Here is an 11050-nt window from a genome sequence, read left to right as displayed (position 1 = left end):
GCCAGCCTGGAGGCCTGACCCAGGGCAGACCTCGGTGCTGGGGCTTCTGCCAGCAGTGTGGGGTGCGGTGGGGGGGTGATGGGCTCAGGGGACTGCGGAGCCCCTCACGGAGGCTGCAGGGCCCAACCTGACGGCCAGCTCCTCCGCGGGATGAGGTTCTTGACAACCGCTGCCACAGTAAACGTCCCTGCCCTGGGCTGTCCCCCAGGCCGGGTGCCTCTGCTCCATGTACTCACTGTCCCCATCCCCGCGGGCCTGCTCGGGAGGTGCGGCTGCCTGTAGAGCCGTCGTTCCGCTCGGAGGGGCTCCGGGCGCCGCAGGACCGCGCTCGCGGGCCGCCCCAGCTGCGGGCCACACGCGGCCTCCGGGGGTCCCCGCTCCGGCCCCGCTCGCCCCCGATGGCCGCAGCCCGCAGGCGCGCTCCCAGACGGGACGTGGGGGTCCTTCGCTCCGCTCTGCCCCTGCGGGTGCGCGCGGCCGTCGTGGGGCGCGCAGCCCGGCTCGACTCCCGCAGGAAGCGCGGCCGGACGGCGACGGGGGCCGCGGGGGGGGGGGTGCGGACGGACAGCCGGACGGACGGACAGCCGGACGGACGGACAGCCGGGCGGACGGACAGCGGGGCGGACAGCCGGGCGGCCGGACAACCAGGCGGACCGACAGCCGGACGGACAGCCGGAGCCCCCGCGTCCTGGGCGCTGGCGGGGTCGGGGTCGGGGTCTCTCCGCGGTCCCCGAGCCGCGCCCCGCGCTCTGCAGCGGCCACAGCGCCCGCCAGTTCCAGGTCCTTCCGTGCGTCGCCCCTTCCAGAAACGGGGCTCGTTCGTCCGGCGTCCCGCGGGGGCCGGAGCCTGAGCGTCCCGCGGCCGGACCGGCTCGTCCTCGCGGCCGTGCGGTCCCGCAGCTCCGCGCCCGCCACGGAGACCCCTTGGTCCCCTCCTTCCCGGTCCACACGGCCGCCCCGGCCGGGACCTCAGGGCCGGGCAGCCGCGGGGCCCGCGCGGGGGCGGCCTGGGCCGGGTCTCCGAGGACCGACGGGGCCGCGGCCGCGCGCTCCACCCGCCGTTCACGCCGCCGCCGCGGGCTTCGACCTTTCGCGGGAGCGGGTACCGCGCGGGATCGGACGGTCCCGGGCTCTCCTGGTCCTCGCCCGCGCCGCGGCGTTGACCGGACGCGTCCCCTCTGCCCGCCCGCCGTCCTGGACGCCCGGGAGCCTCCGGGCCGCGCGACCCTCCGTCCTGCGCGCAGAGCCCCGCGGGCCTTCCGTGGAGGCTCCCGCGCCGGCGCTCACCGCGGTCCCTGCTCTCCGGTGTTTGCCCGGGCCTCGGTGTCCCCGCAAGGCCGGCCCCATGGGATCACTTCCGAGGCGCGCCTTGTCTGTTTCTGGGAACACTTGAAGGATTGATGTTTTTTAAGTGTTTGGCAGAAATTCACCACTTGAGCCACTGGGCCAGGGCTGTTCTTTGCTGAAAGTTTCGTTTCAGAAACACTTACACCGCCGGTTGCCGCGTCACCCGTCTCTAAGTACACCGGCCGGTGCTGTTCAGTCCACCCACACCTTCACAACTTCTACATCCTGCGAAACGGAGACTCTGTCCCCATGAAACAACAATCCCTCCCGGGCCGCTTCCGCCCCTCAACTGCCCATCTCCGGGATTTTGACGGTCGGACTCGAGACCTCGGGTTGAGCCACCGGGTACGCTTCCATTCCTCAATGGCTTATCTTCTGCGGCAAGGTCCTCACGGTCCATCCACGCTCTGGCCCTCGTGCCCGCTTTTCTCTGGGCCCTCTACTCATCCGCCCATCCCCGGACTCGAGGGTGTGCCCTCCTACAGACTGCTGTAATTCTGCAGAGAGTGAGGTGCACACATCTCTTGGAGATCCTACTTAGAATTCTTTGGGGCTTTTTATTTTTAGATTTTATTTATTCGAGGGGCGCCTGGGTGGCTCAGTGGGTTAAGCCTCTGCCTTCGGCTCAGGTCATGATCCCAGGGTCCTGGGATCAAGTCCCGCATCAGGCTCCCTGCTCAGTGGGGAACCTGCTTCCTCCTCTCTCTCTGCCTGCCTCTCTGCTTACCTGTGATTTCTGTCAAATAAATAAATAAAATCTTTTAAAAAAAAAGATTTTATTTATTTTAGAGGGAAAGCATGAAAGGGGGAAGGTCAGAGGGAGAAACAGGCACCCCACTGAGCAGAAACCCCAACGTGGGACTCGATCCTGGGACTATGGGATCATAACCTGAGGTGAAGTCAGTCGCTTAACCAACGGAGCCTCCCAGGCCCCCTTCTTTTGGGTTTCTACCTAGAAGTGGAACTGCTGGCTCGTGAGAACTCTAGCTTCCTGAGGACCCTCCAGACTGTTCTCCACAGCGGCTGCACCAGTCTGCATTCCCCCCAACAGCGCACGAGCGGTCCCTTCTCCGCGTCCGCGCCAACACCTGTTCTCTCGAGTGTCCATCCTGGTGGGAGTGAGCTCACGTAGGTTTCATCTTCATTCCTCTGTATTAGTGATTTTCGGCATCTTTTCACGTGCTGATTGGTTATTTGTGCATCCTCTTTGGAGAATTGCCTGTAGGAATGTGTTCTGCTTATTAATTTCATACGATCCATTGTTTGGGGCGCCTGGGTGGCTCAGTGATTAAGCGTCTTTCTTCAGCTCGGGTCATGATCTCAGGGTCCTGGGATGGAGCCCCGCATCTGGCTCTCGGCCCAGCAGGAAGCCTGCTTCTCCCTCTCCCACTCCCCCTGCTGGTGTTCCCTCTCTCGCTGTGTCTCTCTCTGTCAAATAAGAAAATCTTAAAAAAAAAAAAAAAATACATTGTTTGCAAATATTTCCTCCCATTTCGTAAGGTCTCTTTCACTGATTATTTCCTTTGAAGCAGAGAGATTTGATATCATTGATCTACCTTTTTAATTTTGTTACTTACACTCCCCAGCTCTGGGATTTGGGGCACCTGTTGCTCTTTTCTGTTTCTTCGTTCACACGTCATTTTCCTGATTCCGCGCTTCCTCCTTCAGCTCTGGCTCTTTAGGATGGTCGTCGTAAACCGTCTATCCGGGCCGTCACCATCTCGTTCTCCTGAGACAGCATTTTTTCCTTTCATGGACCACACACTTCCCTACTTTTTTGTATGCCTTGTGATTTTGTTGAGAACTGGGCATCTGAAATCTTATAATGTGGGAATTCTGGAAACCAGATACTCTCCCTTGTTTTAAGGATATCACTGTGCCAGCCAGAGCTAAACACTGAAGGTCCCATAGTTCTCCTCGGAGCATGTGTCCCTCCTGGAGCGTGTGTGGTCTCGCCAAGTTCCCTTCACATGTAGTTGCTTTTCTTCCTTTTTCTTAAAGATTTTATTTATTTATTTGACAGACAGAGATCACAAGTAGGCAGAGAGGCAGGCAGAGAGAGAGGAGGAAGCAGGATCCCCGCTGAGCAGAGAGCCCGATGCGGGACTCAATCCCAGGACCCTGAGATCATGACCTGAGCCGAAGGCAGAGGCTTTAGCCCACTGAGCCACCCAGGCGCCCCCACAGTTGCTGCGCCAGCAGTGGCCAGCAGTCAACGATCTAAACCTAGAATCCTAACCTTTGGGGGATAAGGTCCTCACCACCCCCTCTAGCCCACACAAGCAGCCACAGCAACACACACACCGCCTGCCCCGGGGCAAGGAGTGCTATGTGAACACCAAAGCCACAAGGGATAAAACTGACCCAAACTGATGGATTTGCCAGCCAAGCCCTTCCCCGCAAGACGCAGCCTCCCGAGAGACCCGAGCTGCAGAACGGCTCCGCAGCTGTGATCCCCGCACAGAGATGGTTCCTGTCTCCCCAGCACCACGTGCATTTCAGCTTCTCTTAAATGAATCTTTTTCAGCACACGTACTCGGGAATCCGACTTTACACCCCCAAAACACAGCACTTGTTAGACACGCCTGTAAGAAAACTACAACACGTGAGGGAAGCCTGAAGACGGCCGCTCGGCACGCACCGAGGCAGCGCCACACTGTGACTGCGGGTGCGCGGGCGGCCACGTGGGCTTCTACGGAAGCGGGGGTGGGCTGTGCTTCGCTGGACCACGCTGGTCTCTTCACACAAGCAGCAGAGGTCACGCTCGGCTGCCGCACTGCGCAACATCTTACCCCACGAAGGGGTAAGATTTGTTCTGAAAACATATGAGTTATTTTTTTTTTCCTTTTTATTTTGCCAAACTACAGTGATTTATAACTAAACAACAACAAAAAACTAAATCAACCGAAACGACTTTCTTTGAGCGGTTTATTCTGGATGAGCTAGTTGCAGACAGATTACAAGGGTACTCACATCGCGGAGAAAGGACTAGAAAATCATCTAGCACAGGCGCTGGCTCTTAGTAGGCCGGCTGGCGGCCTGTGTCCCCAAGCAGAGGTGTTCTCTCCTCAAAAAAGACGCGATGCACATGAGCCAGAGTTCCCTCGGCTGCAGAAAGGAGTAAGATTTTTCTCCTTCAAAACACACATTCACGTCAGTCAACCTTTCCAGTTCTGCAGACCTGAAGCGATCAGAACTCCCTAAACACAGAACCCACCGCGCCCTCCGAAGACCAGTGCTGGGGCAGCACCAACGTCCGGCAGCCGCGCACCCTGCGGACAGCGAAGCAGGCAGAGCTCCGGATGTCCTCACTCTCTGCAGTCTACAGGCCGGGACCCCCCCCCAGAAGAGGCCGGGCCCCCCGCCCTGCCAGAATGCCGCCGCGGCGGAGGCCGCTACCGCCTGTCCTTCTTCCCGGCTTTCCGCTTCCCGGAGAGCAAGTGCTTGGGTTTCATATCGAACACGTGTCGGTCGGCTTCCCCCTTCCTCCCCAGGCGGTTCATCTTCTTCTGCGCACTCTTCATCATAGTTTTGGCTTTTTTCACCATCTGCAGAGCACAAGAACACACAACACACATTAACTCCCAAGTGTCTACACGCCTGTCGCGACCGGCCAGCAGTCTGTCTCCACGGCCCACATCTCTTCTGTGAGGAGAAGCGCTGACGAGTCGAGTCTGTCGCTGCACTTTGCCCTGGGACCCAGGGGCCGCAGAGCTCGACCCTGTGCCCGCGAGGACGGGAACAACATTCTGTCTAGACAAGTCCTGCGCCCAGCAGGAACCGGAAGATTGGGCCCATCGGCTATGGCTCCCTCTTACACAAACAAGAAAACAGAGTCAGCCCACAAAACCAACCGCTCCCATGTGACGAGCGGCAACAGGTCTTACTAAATCCAGGTATCGAGAAGATGGAAATCTCCAGGCTTCCATCAAGTAAACGGTTTGCCAGTTCATATACACTTTCTCCTGTACCCGAACTTTCGAAATGCCAAAAGTAACCATTTCTGTGTTTATTTAATAAGAAAAGCTTCAGTGAAAGAGTCTGTATATATCCAATGTCGTTCCCAAAAGACTGACCACAACCACCCCTGGAGGGCTCTGGGCCCGGTTCTGAGCAGAGTCCTAGGACACCATGCTTCCGCCACCCACGGGAGGACAGCACTAGGGCAAGGGTCCAGAGTGCCGAGCTGGCCTCTCGGGGGGCACCGGTCCCCACCTGTGGCCCCTGACCTCGGAACGACAGCTGCAGGGCATGCCTGAGTCCATGAGCCACCAACAGAGGCCCCTGCTTTCTATCGCACATCAGAGGGACTAACCTTGACGTCCCGAAGGCCAGACACATCCCGTGGAGGCCGAGAGCAGCTGCGGCTGCGGGCTACAGACGGGGGTGGGGCAGAGTCCTCCCGCTTCCTCTTCCTGGTAACGCTCCGGGACCTCCTGGCCTGGACCGCGTAATGGGCCTGGAAAGCACGAATGTGGTCACACACACGAAATTACACTGACAAGGGGACAGGACACTTGAGAGTTCTGAAAGACGCGACTGAACAAGCTACAGCTCTTGGGACATTGTGTTAGTCACCGGCCGAATGCTCCTTCCTACTCGACCGCCGCTTTATGTCACGGATGGGGGTTTAACTCCGTCAGAGAGCATCCACTACAAGCCGGCCGCGCCACGACGTTCTCCCACACCGCAGATCGGGAGACTGACAGCCCAGCTTCTATTTCAGATGTAGTGTTCTCTCCTCTCCAGCTCTGGGGTTACCACAGGAGGCAGCCCCCAGAAAGCTCCGAGCTGAGGTTCAGCAGACATGGTGACCTCCCCTGGGCAGGAGCCCTGCTCGACAGGCGCAGAGGCCGGCAGCCAGCACGGCTCAACCCTCACGCACACTCGTCAACAGAACGCTCCGCGCGGACATGGCACTCGCACGCTGATTAAAAGCCGAATTAGTCTAACCCTTCGGAAAAGAGCTTTAACACATTATCTTTTGATTTTAGTTATTCTAATTCAGGAACCTGTTTTAATAAAATAATCTGGAATACAAAAAAGTTACTTTATACAAAAACATATATGCTCCAGAGGTGCCTGGGGAGCTCAGACAGTTCAGCTCAAGTCATGATCTGGGGGCCCTGGGGTCGAGCTCAGCGTTGCGCTCCGTGCACAGCAGGGAGCGAGCTCCCGATTCTTCTCCCTCTGCCCCCGCCCGATCTGCTCATACAGACTCGCTGTAAAATAAATAAAATCTTAAAAAAATATATATGCTCCAGCATCATTCATCAAGGAAAAAAATCAGAATTCCAATAGTTACGTGACATACATTTTAATGGCTGGGCCCCGGGAAGAGTTCTGAACTACTCACAGCCTAAACTCCTCTCATGCGGACAAACTCAGTAAACCCTCATACATCTATGTGGTCACTAAGCTGAAGCCAAGACGTGAAGACCCAAGTCACCAATATGAAAATTCAAGTTAAAAATTAAAAAAACAAGTTTATGTTTTGTTCTCTGACAGTCTAACTTGTATTTTCCCAGACACAGATTACTTCTACTGTATTGTACGTTACTTACACGCCACTGCGTATTCTGAGTTGACACCCAATGAATTTTTAAACAACAACCCACCCAAGAAGCTCAGGCTAAACTAACACTTTTTACTCGAAAGTTACCCTAAAAATGCTACACCACAATGGGAAATAGGCATGATGTACAGAATACAGCTATAAATACATTTTAAAGGAAAAAAGAGCAAGTTCAAGCCCTCCCCATAGAAAGCTGAATAAAAAGGTGTACCCTGCATGTCCGTCTAGATCATTTCTGTGCGCTACAAACACAAGTGATTTTTTTCTTTTGTGGTTTTGGTAGCTTTCGTATTTTTCGTTAACCAGGAATGGAAGACGATGTAGGCACGAATACGACAAAAAGCTGACAAAAAGAAGAAAAGGAACAAAAACAAAAAGAAAAACCAAACCCCAAAAAACATGCGTGCACTGGGGCCGGCCCACAGGCAGGGTCCCATGAAGCGTGCCCGGCGTCCCTCCACTCCCGCTGCGGGAACAAGAACAGACGCTGAACACAGCGTCTGCACCACCCGCAGGGGCCCCGGAGCCGAGTGCTCTGAGCGGTCCGAGGGGCCCCAGACAGCGGTGGGACAAGCGCGTTCAGCTCTCAGTCAGCACCTCCATGCTGAGCTCGACACACGCGCTCCCAGGTCCCCTCTCTTCTGTAACCAGCTCTTCCAGCCCCGGATTTCGAAGAGCTGGTGTCCTAAGGCTGAGCCATCTGTGCCCCAGGACCATCTCCACGCACTTACATTGTCTTTGTCATCCATGTCCACACCAAGACTGCGCATCTCATCCTCCAAGACTTTCCGCTGAACCTGGACGTGGGGGAAAGGAATTTAAGCAAAGTCACTTTGATGGAATGTTTAAAAAAGAGATCGAAGGGAAAATGTACCTTTTACAATGACCTACAATACATTTCTTCTAGGAATTAAGTCTTGTAATCGAGCTCATGTCCGTATTTTTAAACAGGCACTAAAGCTGCTGAAACCAGCACCTCCCAAGCAGTGGCCACGGATAAGACGACATACATGCCATGTCCTTGGATTCCGCACAACTCTGCGGGGGGTCTCTGCGAGCAGGGTCCCTGGCGCTGAGGTCACATGATGTGCCCCAAGACGCAAACTCCAGCCACAGCATCTCCTTCCAAACCCACCGAGCCCCACAGGGGACACAGACAGACGGCCCATCTACCAGGAACCACTCACTTGCCATCTCCTGAAAACAGTATCTCAGACACACTTCATCCTTTACGAGGTGTCTGCAACGTCAGTGTTCCCTTCCACTCCTGTCACACTTTAGCTGCCCCACACACCATCCTGTCTACCACACCCTGTGGTCTCAGGGTGCCACAGCACCTGGCCTCTCTGCCGCCCTGGCGAGCACAGAGCAGGAGAGAAAACTCCTACAGAGACGGGACTGAGACCGGAAAGAATTCTCATACCATTCAAACCGTTCGTGCCTAAAGTGTGACCCCCCCTTCCTAACCTGTCACAGGAGCCAAGAAACTGTCCACGGACTTCAGCCGGACTGGCTCAGGCTTCTGTAAGATGAACCCTGACTCGCACAGAAAATAAGCAACAGGAACAGGGTGGCTGATGGCTTTCCTGCCACAAATCTCAAACCACCACCTCACTCTGTTCGGCTGCAAAGAAGCTGCCTCCAACAGTGCGGAACCCAGAAGTCACGAGGAAAGGGAGCCGTCGGCAGAATCCGGCTGACCGGGGCTCAACCCACCTCCAACACCGGTACCTGTCGACAGTACAATGTATGTGCAATCCCACAGCCCCATCTGGGATGAAATGTCACTTGGCAACGGCTGTGCGAGAACCCGACACCCACGGGAGCTGGTCCTGGCACTCTGGAAACACAGAACTTGCCTTCTTAGCGGTCCGTGGCATCCTGGGGCCCTGTGTGTTCTTCTCCTTGGACTGCAGAATTTTCAGCTTCTTTTTCTCCCGAATTTGCTTCGCCAGCCGGCGGATCTCCCCCATCTCCTCATCCTCGCTGTCAGACTCGCTGTCGTACTCGCCTGCTGCTGTCCTGAGTTCTTCTTCTTTTTCTAATTCTTCTAATTTCTTTAAAAAGAATTGTCATTAAACACAACAGTGAAAACTCCCAAGTGTAACAATATTCCTACAGGAGCTCAGTTCCCCTCGGCCTCTCAGGGGGCGATGGGCGCTGCACTCGGTCCCACGCAGGGACGCCCAGCTCACCCCCCAGCAGTGAGCCCACAAACCCCAGGAGCCATCCGGTGCCAATCCCTCTTTGCTGACGATTACTGCAGACGTCAAGGTGAAATACGCAACCATTACCCCCCTCACTCCCCAGCACGCCCCTCCACCGCACGTGTGTACACACACACACACACACACGCGAACACCTCCTGCTGTAAAACTAGAAACATCAATGTGAGCTGATATGTGACTGTAACACTCCCTTTATCCATTCTAAGTCCATCCCCAAACACAAACGCCACCGCTGGCTACACAGTTAATAAGAAACCGGTTATGAGAGCGCCTGGCGGGCTCGGCCTGTGGAGCGTGCAACTCCTCATCTCGGGATCCTGAGTTCAGGCCCAGCGCGGGGGTTGGAGATTAAAGGAGCCCATGACCGGGTTCCTGGGGCTGGAGTGTGGGCCTCAGTGTGCAAATGAAGGAGCCTGCCCAGCAGAGGACAAAGGCTTTAAGAAAGATTCCGTTTTCTGAAGAAAAAGAACCCGCGAAGAGATAGCAGCAGGAGGGAGCCGCCGCCAAGGAGCAGGGCTCCAGGAGGCAAGAGCGGGTCCAGTAGGAGGGCGGGGAGCTCGCAACCCACGGAGCGCACCTGCCCCACAAAGGAGCAGAGCCCTGGGGTCTCCAGGACCCTCGGCAGGAGAGGCCATTGGTGGTGGGGTGAGGAGGCTCACGGTGTAGAAGGAACACGGGCGACACGTCCAGACAGGCCACTGGCCATGCTGATACCTTCACGGTCACGTAAGGAATAAAATCACACAGTTCAGCGAGTGACACAGACCTGCATGATGTCAGGATCAATATAATCCGCTACGTTGTGGCCTTCCCAGATCTCTGGTATCTTGTCGTATTTCTCGGAGGAATTCATCAGATCCCAGTATTCTGAAGCAGAAAAGAAAGGTTGTGTTTACTACAGTTTTTAATACCTTCAACCACGATGTGCCCAAAGTGACTTCTCACACCCGCCTCGCCAGGCAAACAACAGAGCCCTGGTGCCCCACCCCTAACAAAGGACACACGCCAGGGCGGGCCAGCAAGTGCCGCAGGACCGCGGGCGCAGAAGGGGAGGCGAAGGCGGTGGCAGCAGCGGCAGACGCCAGCCCCTGTGCACCACACGAGCTAAACGCCGCCCTCCTGAAGCCACCAAAACCGCCCGTTAAGAAGCCTCAGGGCCCAATCTCTTCTCAAAGACAGGGATTCAGGTGCAGCTGCAGGACGTGCGGGCACGGAACCCTTCCGCGGCTTCCCGACCCGGACGTCGGCCCTTACTCTGAAGGTCCAGAACGTAATCGTCTCCCAGCTCCACTTCGAGGTCTCGCTCCTGCAACAGAAGGGCAGAGCTCTCCCGTCAGCTCTCGCTGGCCTTCCCGGCGCAAAACTGGGAGTCCCCTCACCGCCGGGAGGCGACCTCTTCTCCAGCCTGCCGGCCCACACCTTTAACGCCTGTGAGGCCCAGCTCCACGTCCCGGGGACCCCGCCACTCACACCTGTGCTCACGGAGCCTGACAGCACGGGCTCTCTGCCCTTCGTGTCCTGCTCTGTGCCCGCGCCACGCACAAACGGCCCTCTGCACCCCTGAAGCAGACCTACCCGCTTCCTCCTGGGCCCCCCGATGTCCATTCTCTTCCTGCGTGCCACCACTCCCTCGGGGATGAAAGGGAGCCTCTCCTGAGGGGACAGCACCAGAAGGAGTTACGGAAACACGTTGCTGAATGCAAAAGGAACATGAGAGAAAAAGCAGAGGCACGCACCTCTCTGCAAAGTCAGACCAGTTCCAATCCCACAGACCACTGAGCAGAACCGCACGGCCAACTGGGCAAGGAAACAGGAAGACTCCATACCTGATCCAAAGTCTATCTATTTTTTTTTTTTTTTAAAGATTTTATTTATTCATTTGACAGAGAGAAATCACAAG

General features: G+C 56.4%; 1 protein-coding gene across 1 annotated transcript in view; it reads right to left on the bottom strand.

Moving 5' to 3' along the window:
- Positions 1-4256: 4256 nt before the first annotated feature.
- The window catches only part of GTPBP4 (GTP binding protein 4), an 18928-nt gene continuing 12134 nt past the window's right edge, over positions 4257-11050 (bottom strand). Inside the window, exons 11-17 of the mRNA XM_059403978.1 lie at positions 10726-10803; positions 10405-10456; positions 9917-10017; positions 8782-8979; positions 7654-7719; positions 5663-5806; positions 4257-4895 (exon numbers count right to left, since the gene is read on the bottom strand). Of these exons, the coding sequence (XP_059259961.1) occupies positions 4743-4895; positions 5663-5806; positions 7654-7719; positions 8782-8979; positions 9917-10017; positions 10405-10456; positions 10726-10803 (792 nt within the window). The 3' untranslated portion in view covers positions 4257-4742. The remainder of the gene's footprint in view (positions 4896-5662; positions 5807-7653; positions 7720-8781; positions 8980-9916; positions 10018-10404; positions 10457-10725; positions 10804-11050) is intronic.

This window comes from Mustela nigripes, chromosome 6 (genome assembly GCF_022355385.1).
Source record: "Mustela nigripes isolate SB6536 chromosome 6, MUSNIG.SB6536, whole genome shotgun sequence".
NCBI lineage: Eukaryota > Metazoa > Chordata > Mammalia > Carnivora > Mustelidae > Mustela > Mustela nigripes.
The sequence above is the reverse complement of the archived record's forward strand: the minus strand, read 5'-3'. Positions and strand labels throughout refer to the sequence as shown.